The sequence below is a fragment of the Leptinotarsa decemlineata genome, unplaced genomic scaffold, assembly GCF_025532065.1.
Source record: "Leptinotarsa decemlineata unplaced genomic scaffold, Ldec_3_MD MMD2_tig00026328_RagTag_RagTag, whole genome shotgun sequence".
NCBI lineage: Eukaryota > Metazoa > Arthropoda > Insecta > Coleoptera > Chrysomelidae > Leptinotarsa > Leptinotarsa decemlineata.
In genome coordinates, this window is record NW_027412688.1 from 5,664,477 (window position 1) to 5,687,241 (window position 22,765).

A 22,765-nucleotide genomic window follows, 5' to 3' on the forward strand; every position below is an offset into this window, starting at 1 on the left:
GGGTTTTTTATTATACCAATACATAGGCGTAGTAAGTCATTCGTTACTCCAAAGGTGCGAATGTCATCAAATAACTTCAGAAATGCTCAAAAACGTCAGACGGCGTTTCGAGAATAACTTATACTCATTTATGGCATTTTATGGCGAACACTTTGAGCATCTACTGTGAATTAAAGTAGTTTGCGATGATTGGATTATGTAATTTTTTCAATTGTTGTTCTATTTTCGTGAATTGTTCACAATACCGTTCGAATAAAATGTGAATTGAAAAACGAAACAGTTGTTTTTCCTGCAATAGAGCGCCGAAATGAAAAGTTGAGTAGCGAACACTCACATGTCTGAATTCCTTATGGAATTACCTTTTCAATTATGTGTCACGCTTAGTACTTTCCCTAATCAAACTGTATGAGTGACCAAGGGGTGGGGAGACAAGTATGACAGTTTAGGTAACGATTTTAAATCCTTGGATTTGAAATTAACGTGTTTTTGCATCATGTTCACAACACATGTGTTTTGAAGAATTCGTTTCCGGTGTCGGGTTAAATCGAACCATAATTACAAATTTCGTCCGTCATTTTGGAGCCACCATCTTGATTTTTTGCATTGAAAAACAATTCATAATTTCCGACCTGAAAACCACTACTTATCAATTTTGAATCAAATCGGACCATACTTGCAAATCTTGTCCGCCATTGTGAAGCCACCATCTTGTTGTTTCCCCTAGAAAAACCCCATAATGCATTGTCACCGAATTTATGTCAAATTAGCTCGCAAATGAAGTATCAAGTTAGGTAGCTGAAATTGGCATGGCTGAATTCCTTATGTATTACAGTTACTACTTTCCCTATTCAAATTGTTTGGGTGATAGTCAACGAGGGGTGGGGGAAGAGGTATGACAGTTGAGGTTATGATAGAAAGATGTCCCCCTTGGATTGAAAATCGACATGTTTTTGCAATTTTTTCAGAACACATGTGTTTTGAAGATATTCGACCTGTTTCGTTTTCGGTGCCCCACCCTGTATTTTGAAATTACCAGGGTACCGATAAATCATACAACATTAGAATCATCACACTTTTGATTGTTAGTCACACTAGTTTTTGCTTTTCGATTGGAGTTTTGCTTTATAGAAAGCTCTAAAGGTTATTTATAATAAATTCCAGATAAGTTCCAGATAATACCGGAAAAAAGGTTGAGGCGTAAGAAAATTCTAGAGTATTTCATTTCTAGATGGCTGTTTCGTTTTTGGTGCCCCACCCGTATAACACTTAGGTACGTTGATTATCATCTATTTGGTTTCTATCCTTCAGCAGCCAATATCGATGTGAAATATTAGTACTGAGACCTCCTGTGACGAAATTGATTATAACATCGGGAATAACCTTAATCGAATTTTATGATCAATGGAGATATGAATAAATGAAATATTGATATGGACATACTGAGGTCAAGATTTAACGCGAATTTATGGATTTCCATGTTGTTCGTTATCATTTACATGTCAAGAATAATGAAAAATAAGTAGTTGGCGGCGCTGAACTGTCATGACCATGGAACTCAGTAGGTAAATGTGATATATCGGAGAGATATACGAGAGCAACTCAAAAATCCTAAAACGTTTTCGAACGTTTCGATTGTCAAACTCAAACCACTACCTACAGGCTTTTAACAAATTCATTATAGACATCAATTCTAAGTCGGACATGCAATAAATATCTACGTTGAATTATAGAACAATGAACGTAAATTAAGCAGTACAACAGTTGCGTATTATTTTTGTTTGACTGAAAATGGAATCGTGTTTCAAACTGTAACTGAAAAATGTATTGATGGGCAACTCTAAGACAGACTGAATCTCAAAAAATTGTTTTTCTATACTCCTACACACGAACTATTCGAAACTAGTCTCGTCACACATTTCAGTACCTAAAAATTCTGTCGATGTGGCTCTTTCTCCGAAGCTCCAGGACATTTGAAAAATGCACTGCCATCCAGTGTAGCCAAAACGGAGTCGTCAAAATACTCGAAGAAGTTTTTCATCATTTTCGTAATGAACATTTCATTTTAGATAAATAAAACAGAAAAAATGCATCTTCATGAATGCATAAAACGTACGAAACAACAATTTTTGAAATATGAGAAGAAACACAAAACTCTTGATTTTAAAGTAGATATATAAATGAAAAAAAATGTTTTGTCTCTCCACTTTTCCATCTTGATACCAAAAAATGTGTAATTCAATGTTTATATGAAAGTAGTTATTTCAGGGGGAGTTCTTCTTCCAGTTTGTGTCTGAAAGTTACTTCTTTGCATGATCTACAAATATTTGTATATTTGAAAAACTATACCTGATGATTTGATCTACACAAACTTTATTTGAAAAATATATCACAGCATGTTTCGCTAAAACATTAGCTTTTTCAAGTGATTAAATCTCGAAACATGTTGTGATATATTTTTCGAATGAAGTTTGTGGAGATCAAATCGTCAGGTGTAGTTTTTGAAATTACTATGGATCTTCATCAAGTAACGGCCGAATCAATCAGAAAATCTTTGTATACAGGGTGTTAATTGAGTATATACCATGAATTTAACAGACGATTCTTTAGATAATTTTAAGACGAAATGTTCATATAAACATGGGTCCGCAAATCCTTCGTTCTCAAGATACAAGGTGTTAAAATTAAAATAAAAAAAAAGTTATTCATGAATATCTTAAATATCCTCCACCTAATTTTGTTGTAATATGGCAATGGTATTCATAACATAAAGGAGCTAATTGAGCCCGAACGTGATTCAATTTATTATGTCCAGTGGCGTCTCGAGCGGGATTTGAACGAATATTTTTGACTTAAAAATGTACGCCACTGACTTTTGTGTAATTTTTATTCTTTATTTGGATGAAGCAATTAGAAATGTAGCTTTTTTGTATCTTGAATTTTTTTCGTATCTTGCTTAGTTTTCAAGAAAAAAAAGTCGACCTAATTGCATATCCCTGGACCTCACAAGGAAACATTAACATCTAGACTAACGAATTGCACTAAATTAAGTGTTGGAAATGGCCTCCTTCGGCTTTAATACAACCGTCTAGCCGCCGTATCATTGAATTTCGCACTCTTCTGAAAATACCTGGCGTATTTTTTATTATGTCACATGAATTAATGATTTTATTCCGTAAATCCTCTCCACTTTGAATAGCAGTTTTGTATACCAACGCTTTAACGTATCCCCAGAGAGAATAATCTGATGGATTCATTTCGGGCGAGCGAGGTGGCCATGGGTGACGGCCTGCTCTCCCAATCCAGCGATTATGGTAATTTTTATCCAAAAATTGCCGGAATCTTTCCATGACTGGAATTTCTTCTAAAAGTCCAGGCAAAACAAATTCTAAAAACCTTCGGTATTCTCCTCCATTAAGTCTAGGTGGAAGGAAGTGAGGCCCAATGAGATGGTCACCGACAATTCCAACCCAAATATTAAAAGAAAACTGTTCTAGAAAATTATTTTCTATCAAGGCGTGTTGATTGTTTTCGGCCCAAATGTGATTGTTGTAGAAGTTAATAATTGAAGTGCGAGAAAAACAAGCTTCATCTGTAAACAATGTTCGACTTGGGAAACCTGGATTTCTTCTTATTTTACCGCGTAACCAATTAGAAAAAGCTAGTCTTCCAGGCAAATCTCTGGGCAATAGAGCTTGCACACGTTGCATGTGATAGGGATATAGCTGCTGGTCTCTTGAAATCTGCCACACTGTGACATGGGTAATATTCAGTTCTTCAGCTATTTTCCGAGTACTGGTATGAGGATTTAGTTCAATCTCATTTAAAAAGCTTCTTCAATTTGAACTGTTCGTACCGTTGCAGGCCTCCCAATGACAACCGTCGATCTTTTAAAGCTGCATGTTTCAGAAAGTCGTGCATGGAGACGAACAAAAGTTCTTCTATTAAGCACTACACGCTGAGGAAATCTTTCATGGTGAATGCGTCTTTGCTGCATTCGAGTTTCCGTGAGCCATTCCATAACAGAAATGCATATCTGCCATTTTACTGTTAGTAAATTGAACTATGTTTTACAAAAATGGTTCGAAAAATAACCACTGAACACACTTTTTATAACAATTATAAATTAAAAGCTTATAAAGTTGACAACAACTGTCAAGTTGTTTATTAAATGCTGCAATCGTTTTCCAAGGCAACCCTTGATTATTATTTATGGTATTTTCAGAAGAGTGCTAAATTCAATGATGCGGCGGCTAGACGAAGGAGGCCATTTCCAACACTTAATTTAGTGCAATTCGTTAGTCTAGATGTTAATGTTATTTAATATTTGTTGTTATTGTTACATGATTAGTAATGAAAATTGGTAAAAATAATAATTTCCGAAACAAACATTTAATTCCCCATATTATTCCTTGTGAGGTCCAGGAATATGCAATTAGGTCGACTTTTTTTTCTTAAAAACTAAGCAAGATACAAAAAAAATTTAAGAGACAAAAAAGTTGTATTTCTTATTGCTCAATCCGAAGAAATGATAAAAATTGCAAAAAAGTCAGTGGCGTACATTTTTAAGTCAAAAATATTCGTTCAAATCCCGCTCGAGACGCCAATGGATTTAATAAATTGAATCACGTTCGGGCTCAATTAGCTCCTTAATGTTATAAATACCATTGCCAAATTACAATAAAATTAGGTGGAGGATATTCAAGATATTTACGAATAACTTTTTTTTTATTTTTATTTCAACACCTTGTATCTTGAGAACGAAGGATTTGCGGACCCATGTTTATATGAACATTTCGTCTTGGAATTATCTGAAGAATCGTCTGTTAAATTTATGGTACATACTTAATTAACACCCTGTATAATTAATTTTTTGAAATTGTTTGCTTCCTTGCTTAGGAAGATTCCCACATTTTTTTGTATCAAGATAGAGAAGTAACAAGTCAAAACTTTTCTTTCTCAAAAATCATTATCTTCTAAAAATATATCTCTTTCAAATTAAATAAGATTCCTATCGCTGGGATTTAATCAAATGAGCGAACGAATGCCATTATGCACTGTCATCGATGGCATGAGTGGATTGAACTCATTACATGACATAAAGTCATAATTTTATGAATGAATTGAGTGTTTTTCTCATAATGTGTGTAAATAGTAAAAACATGGTAGATTAATATGAAATATGAATCAACTAACTCACTTCAAACATAAAATGTGGAATTGATCTTCACATACCTGTCCAACTAGCTTTCGAAAATTGAAAACCTCCCAGCATAATATCTGTATAATTTTATACTTTCAATTGATGGACAGCACAGCTAATTATTTTCAAACTTTCATGGGATGTTGGGTTCACAAACAGCATGGTAACAGTTGTTGTGAACATCGGATGTATTAGAAAAAAATTATCTGATCATTAAAACTTTTCGTCTTCTGTTACATCAAAATATACCTTTCAATTAACAGCGGAAAATACAAGAGTCCGTGCAAACACACTGTGGACATTCATCAGTAACCTTAAAAACTTTCTGGAAGTCTCTCCCCATACTGCAAGTAACAGTTCAATTGAGTTTCTTGTATTGCTTGGATTCTTTCACAAGAGGGAAAACTTTGGATGGAAATAGAAAACTGATGTGTTCGAGATGCAAGGAAAGAAGAAAATGCACAAATGTTTGTTTCAGCTCTAAAGATCCATCCACTTGTGCTTCTGAAGTCACGGAAGTTATTTTATCATCCATGGATGCATATATCCCTTTTTCAATGAAACGACCTTCTAACGGCAAACCTTGGTTCAACAAATATTGCGAACTAGCTGTCGCCAACAAAAATCTCGCCTATCGGCAGTGGTGCAAAAATCCCAGTGCCGAAAACTGAACTAACTTTGTTAATGCTCGCAACAGCTGCAAAATTAGGATAAATGAAAGCAAAGAACTTCACTATCAGATAATTAGGGATAAACTGTTTGCCAATCCCAACTGGTCTAGATCCGTCTGGTTGGTAGCTGAAGCTGTTAATCAGAACTTTACAGAATCCACAATTCTCCCACTAACACAAGGGGATGGTTCAATTGCAACCACAGCCATAGAAAAGCAAATCTACTAGCTAAACAATTTGCGTCCCACTACAAAGTCGATTTTCTGGGAAAGGCACCACCCACTATTCCCATACCGGAATCTACAATGCCGGAAATGACTTTTTGACAGCATCTAGTCAGACGAATTTTGAAACAGCTGAATATCAACAAGGCATCTGGCCCTGATGAAGTGCCCGTCACCGTACTTGAAAAGTGCGCAAATGAACTCGCACCAGTATTTTGCAGACTATTCAACCTGTCTTACAAGAAAGGGGTTTTTCCGTCTTGTTGGAAGATTGTTCGCTTTCAGTCTATTCTCAAAAAGGGCAAAAAAAATCTTTCAAATAACTATAGACCATTCGCTTTACTATCATGCTATCAAAAATCATGGAGAAAGTCGTAAACCACCATATCCTCAAATATTTGGAAGGCTTCAACATCTTGAGCGATCATCAATATGATTTTCGGAAACAAAGATCAACAGGCGACCTTCTATCGTATGTCACCCATATTTAGAATAACACAATCGAGAAACATGGAGATTCAAGAACTGTTGCGCTTGATATTTCTAAGGCCTTTGATCGTGTGTGGCATGAGGAATTGCTGGCCAAACTTGGATGCTATGGCTTATTGGATCATTTCTGTGTATGGCTCTCCAGCTTCCTGAAAGAACGTTCCCTGCAAGTGGCCGTCGATGGATATCTCTCGAATACTTTCACCATCAACGCTGGTGTTTCCCAGAAATTCATATTGTCTCCAACCTCTTTTTATTGTATATCAACAACTTATTGAAAAAAACCAAGAGTCCCAATATATTGCTTTGCTGACGGCAGCACACTCGTCTCGTCATTTCATTTGGATTCCCGGATATCGGCTACGGAGGCACATCTTCACCGGCAGCAGGAGGTTGCATATCTTCATAAGGATCTAGAAGTGATTTCGAATTGAGGTGAAAGTAACCAGGTTCAATTCAATGCCACAAAAACCCAGGCGCCGGTTTTCTCCAAGAAGATAAATGTCTCCGAGCCGGATATAATAATATCAGGTGTCAGGTCAGACAATTCCGCTTTCTGCTTCGATTTGTTGGAGGTTAAAATGGACACCAAAATGTCTTGGCAAAATCATGTCGCTGGAATTGTGAAGGCTGGTTCTTTCCAAACAAATAACACACCTCAGCAACTTTTGATGCTTTATGGAGTTCAGATCAGACCTTCTTTGGAGTATTGTTCCCATGTATGGAGCTCTGCCCCCAAACATACCCTGAAGTTGCTGATTGGAGACGCGAACATCACGTGCAACCTTGATAGCCTGGAACATTGAAGAAATGTTGGAGATTTGTCTCTCTTTTATAGATACTTTCAGGGGGGTGTTCAAGTAACTTGGCACATTTGATTCCACCAAGAGTTGTACATATCAGAAATACGCGACGGACTGTGGCTGCTCATCGTTTTGAGGTTCAACTTAGTACACCTTGAACTTCACTATTTAGGAATTCTTGCATCTGGAGAACTGCATTCATGTGGAATAAACTTCCTGAGAACGTTTTTCCAAATGGATCAATCTCCAGGGATTCAAATCCAATGTGAATCGCTACGTTCGCACAGGCATCGCTCTGAGACCGCTTTAAGGATTTTCCTGTAGTTTGTGATCTTTTCTTAAAAAAGTCCCTATCAATCCATAAGTTTCCCCGTATTTCAGTGATTAATTTTAAAATATTATCTCCAACTGAAAGATTCAGAGGCAAACTGAATGTTGCCATCGAATTTCCTCTAAAATGATGAGATATGAGCAAATATGCAGCAGACAACGTGGCTCCTTGTTGTAATCTATTTGAACTTTCGAATCACAACATTTTGTGTACACTCCTATAATGGCACGGGGTATGAATACAACGATTCACACGTATCACCAATTTCACCAAAATCACCAGAGTGAAGAGACATATATCCTTTTTTATGAACAGGAAGAAACAAAGTCGCCCCTTTGACATACTCGAGAGGATACTTTTTATGCTCCCATATTTATGTATATAAAAATGTGTTTACAAAAAGATAAATGTTGAATTACTGTCACATATTTACTGTAAGGTATCACAAATACAGGGTGTCCCTGGACTTCCTCTTTTCCTCTCGGGAATGTATAGATGGGGTCAAAATATCACCAGTACTTCATATAACTTTTTTTCCTAAAATCCTTCGTTACCAAGTAACGGGCCCTCGAAGTTACAAAATGAAAAATGTTTTTCTTTGATAACTTTTCAAGTGAATATTCAAAATCATCCAAATTTTGGTAATTGACTAAACAAATGAATTCCTTCGATGAGCTTTCATGCAGGAGTCAGTTGTTTTGCTACAAAGTCAGGAACGGACTACCCCCGATGGTCCACACCCCAAAACTTTGAAATGACAGATATTTTTCAATATTTTTCAACAAATTAAGGTTACTTGGACAATTTTATGAATAAAAGTACTCGTGTGGAAAGTCGATCGGAGCAACGAGTCTTGATAAAAATGTAGTTTCACTCGACGACATCAAACCCGCTCGTCCACCATTATTTGAAATGAATAATTATCAAAGCAGAAATAATAATGATAACGTTAATTCAACAACATTTATCCTGAGATGTCTACCATTATTCGAAAATATTAGTTTTTAAGGAAAATGGAAATGATAGGTAAAATGTTCATAACGAATTTTTATAATGCAAACACGTTTAACTAACGAAACTCAAGAGCCTCAAGAGCAAACAGAAATGAAAAATTCGCTACAGAAACTGCTCGATATGACCACCTTCTCTCTCTATACATTTTCTTAGTCTGCGAAGACACCCTTTCTGTACTTGAAATAGCATTCCTGGGTCGTTTCGTATGGCTTCACAATGTAATGTTATTCTATTCAACAATGCATCTCTTGTGTGAATAGGTGTAGCGTAAACAAGGCTTTTTAGATGCCCCCACAGAAAGAAATCCAATGGATTTAAATCCGGAGACCGCGATGGCCATGAATATGGCCCACCTCTACCAATTCATCTATTGTGGAAAATATGGTTCAGATGGTCACGCACAATCAAACTAAAATGAGGAGGAGCGCCATCATGCATAAACCACATATCTCTTCGGGTTTGCAATGGAACATGTTCCAAAAGTCCATTCAAATCGTTCTGAATGAACTCCAAATAACGTTCTCCATTCAATCGGTCCTGTAGAACGAATGGTCCTATAAGATGGTTTCCTATGATACCAGCCCAAACATTCACGTTGAATTTCCGTTGGTGTTTGGTTTGCAGTATCCCATGGGGATTTTCTTCGGCCCATATATGGAGATTATGAGAGTTGATAACTCCATCTCTACTGAAACCTGCTTCATCAGTGAATAAAACTCGATTAATAAAAGTCATATCCTCTCTTTGCCTATCCATGAACCAATTGGCATATTCCAGTCGTGCTGGAAAATCTTGAGGTGTCATGGCATGTACCTTCTGGATGTGAAATGGGTGGAGCAGTTGTTCCCTAAATATTCTATGAATAGTGGACTTGGATGTATGGAACTGTTCTGATAGATTTCTGATGCTCATTGAAGGATCATCAGCGACGGCTTCCAAAATATTTTCCTCCAATACAACGGTACGTACAGTCCTAGGAGCGCCCTCACCACCTCGTTTTGGCAAAACTGTACCTACAATAATATCGAAATAAAACAACGTGCTCAAATTAATTATCAATTTTTACATATCTGTCTCCCTCAAGCTGCGATCGACACGCTCGAATGTTTCTCTTGACGGTACCGTTCGATTGGGAAAATGCTCGGAATACAGACGACGAGCTTCTGCAGCATTACAAAATGCTCGTCCATAAAATACATGCTTATCTGCATATTCATTGAATGTAAACTGTTCGGCCATATCAAAAAAATTCAAAATATCCTATAGAATATTGACAATACAATGATAGTCATATGACAACGCACCACTCAACAAAACAAAATCGCATTCCAGTTTCTCATTTTTTATCAAAACTTTCTAAAAGGTTTTTTTGTCAACATCTGTGAAAGAAATGGAACATAATTATTCCCTGGATATTTTTCACCTGATCATGTGCAGCCGTTTTTGTAGTTCATTCGTTTGCTTTTTATTAGTATAGTAAATATTTTTTCCGATGTGCGTTTTCTCAGCTAAATTTAGATTCGTGTTAAAGAATTTCTCCCATAAAATTATAATTATCAGTGAAACTCCTCAACAGTTTAGCTGTGAAGAAGAATTTGAAACATTCGAATGTTGAGTTTCATGAAATTCAGATAACTGATCAACACGAAACGTGATTATTCCACACGTATTATGTACATACAAAATATGGAATGAATTCGATATTTCATAGTAGAGTAGCTTGTTAGTTTAAAAACACCACGAATCTACAGAACTTGATATTTTTTTTGAAAAAATATCTGCTATCACAATTGTGACTTAAACTTCCATATATGTACTGTACTTTTTGTTTACGACTTCATTTTAGCATACTTTGTATCATTCCTGTTATAAATGTTGTTGAATTAACGTTATCATTATTATTTCTGCTTTGATAATTATTCATTTCAAATAATGGTGGACGAGCGGGTTTGATGTCGTCGAGTAGAACTACATTTTTCTCAAGACTCGTTGCTCCGATCGACTTTCCACACGAGTACTTTTATTCATAAAATTGTCCAAGTAACCTTATTTTGTTGAAAAATATTGAAAAATATCTGTCATTTCAAAGTTTTGGGGTGTGGACCATCGGGAGTAGTCCGTTCCTGACTTTGTAGCAACTCCTACATGAAAGCTCATCGACGGAATTCATTTGTTTAGTCAATTACCAAAATTTGGATGATTTTGAATATGCACTTGAAAAGTTATCAAAGAAAAACATTTTTCATTTTGTAACTTCGAGGGCCCGTAACTTGGTTACGAAGACTTTTAGGAAAAAAAGTTATATGAAGTACTGGTGATATTTTGACCCCATCTATACATTCCCGAGAGGAAAAGAGGAAGTCCAGGGACACCCTGTATACTGAAATTTGAACTATAATGTTAGAATCAAAATGAGCGATGAATATTCAACTTTTGATATACTCCTATGTCGAAGTTCACCAAGGAAAGCTATAACTAAAATCAATCTATCTTTCCGATAAAAGCTTGTACCTGGAAATGTAAATCTCAATAAGTCACGGAATGTGTATCCACTGGAAAATGTTTGAAATCTAATCAGAAATGCATCTCATATGTTGGTTCAGCTTTCTCGATTACTACTTAGTATCCTGGACAGGTGGATTGAAGGAAGGATGCATAGGGGTAATTAATTATTGGATAAGTATCCTGGGTGATATTGAATATGATAATATAACTGAAATTAGCCTTCAACAGTGATTTTCAAAACGAGAATGTTATCAAAATGATTGAAATGAGTTTGAAAAACTATGCGAAACTTATCTAGAGCTGACTGTACATTTATTTTCAACTCAAATATTTGTAATCATGGAAATGATTACAAATTGTCACAATATAGACTTTATTTCCAATACTCGTTTCACTATATAGTAGCATCCTCAGTTGAATTTGTACTCCACATTACTCTACATATAATGCAATATATGTAAATTATCGACTTCAGTGAACATGTTTCCAGCAGGCACAAAGCAGGACAATTATTGTTACTAATTGTTCGATTAATTCTAGGAAATTTTCCATGAAAATGAAGTCAATTAAATCTTTCGTTAACCTAGGGATACTAATGAGTCTCAATGAAGAACTGAATCAGGTGTCCACAATCTGAATTGTGCCAGAAAGTTTATATCGGAAGGACATCTAGAAATTTCAAAACCAGAATCTCTGAACACAAAAAAAAGGTTTGAATTGCAGAAAACCAATTCAACCTATGCATGTCATCTGTTGGAAAACAACCGACACTTCGATATCAACTATGATGTACTGCATACAAAAAAATTGTTTACGTTTACGTTTCCTACTGAACGACCAACTACTCACCACTATTGAATTTATATCTAATGAGACAAAAAAATTCGAAATGCAATTTCGAAACATTCATCCCACCCAACACAGCAGGTTCTAGTAAATGCCTGCTGGAAAACAACTACTTTCCCGGCTACTATAACGCTGGATATTGAATTATACCTCACAGAGGTTAATATCGCAGATGCTTCTCGTTCATCCAGCAGCAAGACCATGCTGAAATCATTCAAGTAGATCACCGACAGACCATTTTCGAAATATTACCTCTCAACAGTGTGCTTGAGACTCGATTGATTTCAATGCGGCTCCGCTGCATATATGAAACCTTCGTCTAAGAAAAATATTGTCAACCAGTAAGAGCTCCATCTCGTGAGCAAAGCCCCCAGCAAAGAAGAAACGTCCCATATATCAATTCTCTGACAAAAATTAAAATTACTTTGAATGCTGTATCACAGCATACTTATATACAGTGGTCCCACGTTTGTTTGAAGGTGATTGACAATGTTTCATGATGAATTTCACTGGTTCGGACTTCCATTGTCTACTATATAAAATGATTTGAAATCCCTGAAACAACTAATTTTTTGATTTTTTTTAGTTGTTTCAGGGATTTCAAATTATTTTATATAGTAGACAATGGAAGTCCGAACCAGTGAAATACAGTAGTCCCACTTAGCGTCGGTCCCTTTGATGTTGGTGTCCAAGAATTTCAGATTTCACAATGCTGACGTATTTATATAAGGCGCTTAGAGAAGGTACCAACTTCAGCTTGGAGAAAGCAAGAAATTATTAACTGGCTGTCAAATAAAGGTATTCAGTTTGAGACGAATTCAGTAAAGAAGGAACTACTAGCCATAGTAAAACAACATAAATCTCGCTTCATGAAATATGCCGTAGAAGATGTAGCAGAAAAGTATAAAGTAACTGTGCTGCGCCTACCGCCATATCATTGCGAATTAAATCCTATAGAACTTATATGGGCACAAGTTAAAGGATATGTTGCAAGGCACAATACCACATTTAAAATGAAAGATGTCAAGGTATTGTTTGATCAAGCCATTATGGAAATCACATCAGAAAACTGGCAAAAAGCAATCCAGCATGTTTTAAAAGAGGAAGATAAAATGTGGGAACTGGACAACTTGGTCGATCAGGTGGTTGACCCTATAATTATAACACCAGGGGATGATGACAGTTCTTCGGATGAAGACTATACTGATGTAGAATAATTTAATTGAATTGTAAATATACTGTAGCGGGATAAGCAATCTGGACAGAGACCAGTGTATCAGTGACAGTGACACTTTTGCTTAGGTTAGGGTTTAGAATTAAGGGTAGTCTGAATAATTATTTTCTCGGAAGGTTCTCGAAAATTGTACCTAGTAATCTCTAGAACATTCAATTAGGGTATAAATAGAGTGTTGTTAAACGTTAAGGGAAGTTCACAGTTTTAGTATTGTTCAAGTGTCAAATTGTAATAACGTATCCAGTAAAGTTCTTGTCGTTTTTGTGAATAAATTGATTTAAAGTCCCCACAAGTGTTTCAATACGTAAAGTTCGTTCGTGTGTGTTTGTGAGTATTTCCCGATTTCGGTTCGTATATATTTTATTGTTACATTTTATATTTTTTTAATAACACTGTTCTGCTGTATTAAATTTTTATTTCCTTTAATATAATTTTTATGAATGCATATTCTTTTGGCAATTATCCCACTAGCGCGCCTCTGGCTCAGTATTTATCCGTCGATAACAATGGACAAATCCCTTAAAACAGGGTGATACCTACCTGCTCTTTATGAAACGACATAATTTTGCAATGCGGACTAGGGAAGTGACAGAATTTATTGACGGATCACCCTGTAGCGCTTTTGAATACTTAATGAGATTTTATTACTCTACACTCTTTTGAAATAGACTATAACTCTAATGACATTTCTACAATCTCAACCAAAGCGTCTAAACACTGCTCAACATAACAACTATTTATGTAAACTGCTCAAAAAAATACAGCCGATAGAAACCATGTTGGGCACTTGAGGAAATTGTACAAATGATAATTTTGCATTTGTGTAATATTCAAGTAACCCAGATCATTTGGACAATGATGTAGATTTTTAATATTCATGGGATCGGTAGATGTTCATATTCGGATGTGACAAAATATATTTTCTTTTCAACAAGAAAAAAAATATGAAGAACGAGTTTTGTTATTCATGAACCATGGTACGAATCCATGCGAAATTCCTTTTTAGTGATTTTTGGGTACAAATATAGCATATTAATTTATTGATTTGGTAATTCAAGATGGCGGACGAGTTTGCCGATTCGATTATATTAAGGGGTAATTATTAAAAATATTCCTGATCGAATTCATCACTCAAGATTTAGAAATTTGAAGAGCCTATTCTTTTTGAATTATGTAGTAGGTACTATTTAGGACTTGAAGAAGGTAAAAAGTAATTGTGTAGTGTTCAATCATACAAAAATAGTAGGTTTGGTGAAACCCATAAAATTCGACCACTATGGAAAGATTGCGTGCCTCTCTTCAACTCGTCGTTTGCGCAGACCTGAGACTGCAACTCCTGGATCTGCGTGTAGAAAATTCAAACCAAAAATCACCCGAAGTGGTAATACTGTATATAGGTATACTGTGGCTGTATCGAGGAGAGATACATACATATATGAAAATTTTTATTTTTGCAACTAGTTTTTCTTTATTTTCAAAGTTTTAATGTTAACATTTGTTCAAAAGGATTTTAAGCTTTAATAACTTCTAATTATTATATGCGAACGCTTTCGATATACGACTGTGCTATCATCTTCATGGCTTTACTCAAAGGGAACGTTTTATCTTCTTGTTTGTTCTTTTACACGGTTATAATGCCCTAGTGCAGGTATTTGTTCTTTCCTTTCATCCAGATGTCTCTTCAAATATGCCTGTACTTGGTAATATCCATTATGTTGGTGTTTCTCTAGGTATATTGTTTCTAGGAATGTGTATGGTTTTGTGAAGTATATTGAATGTTAGGACTTGTTGTGTTTTGATTTGGATTTCTTTCACGATAAGTGAATTAAGACTTTGAATTTATGGATGTGTATGTTTTCCCAGATGTTCATACGGTTTCCTTTATTGACATGTTCTACAAGTTTTATGTTTTCTGGTGTGAGAAATCCAAATGCAGTTTACAGCATACAATGCTAGGACTGCAACAAATTCTATATCGGCCAAACCAAGGAAAAACTGATCCAAAGGTACGCCGAGCACAAAAAAGCATCCATAAACCCAATAATAGACTGATATTGATTGCTGCTAATTTATATAACAAAATTATACAAACCAAAACGCCGCCTTATCTGTACAGAAAAATCACTTTTCGTACTGATGTTCACAATCTGAACATCAGATTTAAGGGTACTCTTACCCCACCTAGTTTTAAAACTTTCAGCTATAATATTTGCCAAGTGATTAACCTGTTACCAAAAGAAATAAGAAATTCAGAACTTTCTGTTTTACGGAAAAGATTGAAACTTCTTCTGTCCGAAACTGAGCAACCCTATACACTTTTCATCATTATGAGACCAGAATAAGTCTTAGTAATGGACGTCCTCTCTAGCATCCTAATAGATATTGGAACAATCCCAATTTTTTCTTATGTATTACTTTTTTTTTTGTTTCAGCTTAGGTAGAATATTTTTGAGGTTGAGTGGAAGAACAACTCAGAAGCACTTGTGCTAAATGAGTTCAACTTCGCCTTTTGTTATGTCAGCAACTAGCTCTCTAATTTATTTAAATATTTGTATGTAACTATAGCTGGGTTAACAATAAAGACGATTATTATTATTATTAACATTTAAATCAAACCTCGCAACACACGCCGTACAAAACAAATCTTTCCCCCACCAGAAAACATCAAACTTATAAAACAAGTCAATAAAGGAAACCGTATGGACATCTGGCAAAACCTAAACATCCATACATTGAAAAGTCATAATTCACTTATCGAGGAACAAATACAAATCAAAACACAACAAAACCTAACATTCAATATATAAAACAATACACATTCCTAGAAACAATGTACCTAGCGAAACACCAACACAAAGATATTACCTGATGTAAGCCAAGTTGAGGCAAATTTGAAGAGACATCCGAATGAAAGAAGAGGGCAAATACCTGCACTAAGGCGTTATAACCGTATAAAAGAACAAATAAGAAGATAAAACGTTCAGTTTGAGTAGTGCCATGGAGATCATAGCACAGTCTGTTATAGAAAGCGCTCGCATATAATAATTAAAAGTTATTAAAGTTTCAAATCCTTTTTGTGAACAAATGTTAATATTGAAAGAATATATGAAAATTGAATTCAGAAACATGCATATAATGAAGAATTCACTAGAATCAGTCGAATCATTGATAACCATAATTTACAAGCTCTGAGTTTCAACTTCAGATACATCAGAGTTTTTTTTTATTTTTTAAGAATTGTTAATTAGGATATTGAATTTATAAAAAATGTAATAATAGAACATGAATATTTTTGGCTTCAGTTTCTTCTTCTTCCTACTGAATGTTAAAAAAACTCTCATGATCGAGAACAAGATATGAAATGCGCATATTTAAAATCAATCCTTGTACACAATAGCAAATGTGCCAAATTTACGTGGACCGTTAAAGAAGTAAGGTGAATGTTCAACTTAGGCAGGAGATTTTTTTATGTTGGCATACTCGTTTCGAACATATATTCACAGTTTCAGCTGTTTAGCATGTTTTTTTTTCGATGAGAGGCATAAACTTTCAAGTGTTTTGCATGTTCGGCGTTTTTCTGCTATCATAAAACATGGATCGAAGAGTTTGCATCAAATTTTGTGTGAAAAATGGAAGCGAGTGGACTAAAATACTTGAAATGTTGACAGTGGCATACGGTGACTGTACTCAGAGTCAGAAAAATGTTTACAAATGGTACAAACTCGCCCAGGACGCTCCAGCACATCAACAACCGATGAAAATGTTGAGAAAGTGAAAAACGTTCACTAGATTGGGCCCCCTACGACTTTTCTTGTTCTCGGGATTGAAGAGACCCATGAAAAGACAGCGTTTTGCGACGATTGAGGAGATGAAAATCGAATTGCCGAGAGGTCAAGTGTATATCACTCAGCTCTGCTTGAAGGGGGTAAAATATAAATTGATGAATAAAGGAATTATTCTTGAGAAAAATGAAAATACACCTCATTTTTTCAATAGATAGCATACTTATCGAAAAGAAAGTAAAGTAAAAGACAACATGTTAGATTAGCAACAAATGGATCGAATGTTCTCGTACTTTCTTAGAAAGATATAATTACATTTCGTGACGGGTTTTCTAAAAAAGAACGTCCTTATTGTGTGGGGATGCGTTTGTTCTTCTTATCGAGACACTAAATTGGGTCTAGTATAGGGGTAATTACTTTTTTCGTCACCTCGATGGTCTCTCATTCCGTTTCACCCACTTCGAAAAGTATATTACCTCTAGAGGTGGCTTTGAAAAATAAACACAAGAATTCTACTCTAATCATTTCGAGGCGAAAAAATTCCGGGTATGGGGCATTGTTATAGTAATGATATCGACAAAAAAACTGTACCATTGACAATCTACACCGGCAAATTTTACCCATAATTTGTTGTAATATTGCTCAATAGGTGTTATGAAAATTGTCTTTATGATAATTATATAGATAACTAATTGCATCTAGCGTTAACCAAATCATTATTTTGTTACTATCAATTAGTAACACCTTTCAAGGGTCACTGAATTGTTGGTGATGAACAGTGATGAACAAAATAATTATTAAATTTATCAAAATTATTGAAAGATCCCTGTGTGAAAGGAATGGAAAAATTTAATTCCAACATGTTGATATTATCAAATCACATTCCAGTATTAAATTGATGGCAATTAGTCAAATTGAAGGGGTGTTTGCCAATTTTGATAAACTCTGTACCTTCATGTTAAACTAATTTTGAACATAGACTTGGTTTTCTATATCAAAATTACAAACAAGAGCTATAATTGAAAAAGAAGAAGACACAATTTTCACAAACATTTTCATTTCTAGACGCGTAGTAGCTTCCTTGTTAGAAATGAACATTACACAGTGAGATACAATTCTTATATTTACAACAGTAGTGGGTACCCAACATAATTGGTTAATAGTGAAAGTGACAACAGGTAGAATTTGTAGTAATAATAACGACAAATAAATATATCGATCAATCAATCACTAGAAAAATTGTATGCAGATATCACAATAAAATCATATATAGTTAATATAAATAAAAAACATTTAATATGATCAAAAAAAAACACTAGTAAATTGTATACAGATATCACATTGAAATCACATACAATAAATATAAATAAAAACATTTAGGTTATACATAAATATAATAAAACAAACTCAATAGGTACCTACATTTTATCGAACATCACTCAAACATCAATCAAACAAACATCCTTTTTTTAAAATGAAACAAACAAACCATGGAGAAGATGACCTACAGATTACACATCTTCTATAGACATTTATACATTGTAGTAATATGTATTTTCCACATCAACAAAATGGTGTATCTCTGCTCTAGGCAAACCTGAGATCCAAGCTTCAAGCTTATTTTTGAACATATTAATGCCAAAGATAGTTGGCAAATACAATGCCAATGGATAGCGGGTAAATTTTTGAAAATAAATAAAATCATTGGTACTATAGAAAAATGTTTAACAATGGAGAGTGGTCAAACTTTTGTTAGTCGTTTAATAGGGAATTTGAATGTTTGTCCTTAATAATTTCCAGAGACTCCAGCTTCTATAAGCTTCTTTATGGAAAATGTAGTACCTATATAGTGTTGAACTCGTGATCGCTTTCCATTATTATCTCCTTATTTTATGTTCGGAGATTCTCTTTGAAAAATTTCTTGAAGTCCTTCCTACATACACTTTTGAGCATGATCCGCATGTTAGTTTGTAGACACCTGATCTGTTATCCTTGTCTATCTTACAAGCTATGTAAATATTTTGTTTATTAAGTAGTCTCTTTATTTTATCTGATGTTTTCCGGTATATTTGAGTGTCTTAAAGGTGCCAGTATTATATTTAATTATGAGGGTATACTTGGTTATTAGCATGTTTGAAATGTTTTTATCATGGATGTGATGAATTACATTCGAGTTGGAGATGTTATTCACATCAGATTTAATTCCTTATTAAAATTATCTGTGGTTAGGTTAGGTTAGGTCCAAAGTGAGTGGATCTATTCGACCATCCACCGCAACCCGCAAGGATTTATTGTGGCTCACACCTATTCACACTCGTCCAAATAAACCCAGCTTCTTAACGAAGCCAATTAGTTTGTATGGTGAGTGGTTTTTCAGGTCAGATGGTAAGAGTACCGGCTCTGCTGAACTCTAAAAACCTGATTCCGTCCCCAGTGGGGCAGGCACAAAATGTGTTCTTTGCTGTTTCATCATTTTCTAAATAGAGGCAACACAGTCTCGGACAGTCTTCCGACAGTCCGAGCCTCTGCATATGATGGTTCAAATGACAGTGACCTTTAAGAAGGCATGTTAGACATCGCAGTACATCCCTTCTATAATCCAATAACTCTTTGGTATGATAATGATAATCTTTATTGAAATAGGAAACCTAATATACATATCTATGAGTGTAATAATAACACTAGCACAATGAAATATAAAAAAAAATATGTAAACATTTTTAAATGTAAACAATTTGAGATTTAAACTAGCATGTAGCCAGACAGTGAATATTACATATAACGATTTCAGTATCATATGTTAAGTAACATTTAAATAGCTAATGAAATATAGGTACATATAATAATAGATAATTGGTTTCATTACAAATACAAATACCCTAGTGAACAATTGAAAACAATTAAAAACAATAAATGGTAGCCACTAATGTCCCAAATAATTCCACATAACTATACAATTTTTATTCTATTACTTTTTTAAAATTCGTTAAGTGCTTTTTTAAAATTTTTTAAAATGGATATTTTTTTTATTTCTTCAGGTAATTCATTGAACTCGTGGAAGCCCTTAAAAATTAACGAATTCATTGTATTTCCGAATGCCGGTCTGTTTATATGTATATTATTGGAATTTCTTGTATTATAATTATGGATGTTTTTATTTAATTTGATATAATCTTTAAAATATTCTGGTGCCATTCCATTTACAATTTTGTATACTAGAGTCATTGTAAAATAGTAGAGTCTACTTTCAACTGATAACCAATTCAAACAATCTATCATACTTTTTATGGGAGTACGGCGATTTGTTTTCAAGATTACTCTCATCCCTCAATTTTGTAGTTTTTGTAGCATATTTAGTTTATTGAGGTTGAATAAAAATAATAATGACGCACAATAATCAAAGTGTGGTTGAATAATGGTATTGTAAACTGTTACTTTGGATTGCATTGACAAATTTTGTGCTATTCTACCGAAAAAATATAGTTTTTTCGATATTTTTTTATCTATATATTCAAAGTGATTGTCAATTTTTTCGTTATTGATATTGAGGTTTATACCGTTTATACCCTTCGAAGGGTGAATAAATACCTTGGAGTAAGGCGATCCTGGAAGATTCTGCCAGAAGTCCATAAATCTTCTTGACATCCAGGTGTTCAATCTTTATTTGGCAAAACCTAAAGCGATGCCAATGACAGGTTCTGGCCCGATGAAGCTATTTGCAGCACCCAGGTCTGGATTCCTGGCCAATATGGCCAGTATGGCCAGGAATCCAGACCAGAGACAATCCGATAAGTCTTTCTATCGAGGAGAGTCGTTTTTGACAATTTGCTACAAATTTAGCCGTTGCTCGGTAGGAGCCAAGAGCTTTCAACGCCGCTTGACTGTCCAAAAATATTTTTATCGACTTGTGTATGAGGTTGGATTCTTCCGATCTCTCCGCACACAATTCAATAGCGTAAATGTCCGCATAGGTTCCTAGGCAGGTTGATATCTCTGTCCTGGGTCTGCGACCGAAAACATCTGCACCAGAAACGGAATTCATCTGTGAACCAACTATCTGCCCTCAATATTTCCTTCTCCCGGTAGATCTAGTACTCTTTACTTGGGAATAGTACTTTATAAGGCAGTTCGTAGTTGACAGCTGTAGGCAAAAATTCAGAGGTCATTTCCAGAATGCTGCGACTTTCAGTGTCAACCGACAGTCTGTTGCACTCTGCATTAAAATGATTTTTGAAATTGGAAATGTGCACAAGTCTATATGCAGTCTATCTAGTCTCTCTCTCCAGAAAAATGTGGAGAGGAGGTAGATCTAGAAGGATCTCAGTGACCGCTGAAGGTGTGGTACTGATGTCCAGACAAGCTTGCCTCTATAAGGCAGAGAGCTTCGCCTGGGCCGTTTTCTGTAAAGCCTTCGGTCACCAGGCAATTGTATCATAAGTGATCATTGGTCTGACAATCATCACATGAATCCAATGGATTTGTTTGGGACCTAAACCCCAAGTTTCACCACAAATCCTTCGAAATGTCCATAGGGACAGTCTGGCTTCATGTAAAACTATTTCCAAGTGAGCGTTCCAGGTGAGTTTTTTATCGAAGGCAATGCCAAGATATTTCACCTCCGTTTCAAATGGAATGACCTCACCATTGAGGAAAAGGGGATTATCACAGTTTTGCTGGGGTTGACAGACATATGCTTCCTCAGGCATCAACTGTGAAAAATCTCCATCTTGCTTTGGAGGATATTACAAGCTACCCTTCCCGACGTGGACCTTTCCAAAATGACAAGGTCATTTGTATAAGCTTGCAGATCTACTTTTCTGTCAAGGGCCACAAGCAAACTATCAGGAGCGACCACAGAAAGAGAAATAACCCCCCCCTTGAGGGCAGTTACTGGTGACCCTGAACCTAATGGCCTCTCGTTAGGATACAGTTCCAAACCACGACGGCCTTCAAACCCGAATGAAGATCATAAAAATGAAAATCTCGCAGCGAAAGCCTTAATCAATTTATATGATCCACTGTTAGCGAAACGCGTATAGAAATAAAAAAGGTTTGTGAAAATTGTTTGATTATTATCATGGATAGTGTTATCAATTTCCATCAAGTAATGGATCAGTCCATTCATAACTTACAGATAACGTTTACACAAAATTTTCATTTTCGTTTTTGTTTCAGTTTATTCGTGGATTGCGACGAGTTAGAAAAAAATATGAGGAACATGGAATACCCCAATGAAAAATATACAGGAGAAGAAGAAATCGTCTTGACGGACCGATTAGCAGAACAAAAATAATTTGCAATTCAATATTGTGACTGGATTTGAATGTTGTACCCGAATAATGTAAATTTTGAAACGTATTGAGTTTTTCATTTCAGTTCAAATCATCAAAAGAAACTATAGTTAACACATTCAAGTTAAAATAGTGTATATGTAACATTCCAATAAAATTTATTTAAATAAGTGATGTCGTTATATTTGTTATTGACTGTCCTTATCCTTCTGAATATTTGTAACATTTCAAATAAGCTGCCAGTATAGATACTCCAACTTGCATGGGTGTCCAAAACAAGCACTGCTCCCACACCAGAACTGAAAAACTCATTCCCGGCGCGTGTTTCACGCGTGTAATTGAATGATCGTATAAAATACCTATTTGGATATCCAG

The 22,765-nt window shown here is 35.1% G+C and overlaps 1 protein-coding gene across 1 annotated transcript in view; it reads left to right on the forward strand.

Annotated features, from left to right (window-relative positions):
- LOC111508559 (uncharacterized) overlaps positions 1-22,560 on the forward strand; it is a 117,090-nt gene extending 94,530 nt beyond the window's left edge. Inside the window, exon 3 of the mRNA XM_074182110.1 lies at positions 22,275-22,560. Within this exon, the coding sequence (XP_074038211.1) occupies positions 22,275-22,392 (118 nt within the window). The 3' untranslated portion in view covers positions 22,393-22,560. The remainder of the gene's footprint in view (positions 1-22,274) is intronic.
- Positions 22,561-22,765: the final 205 nt, after the last annotated feature.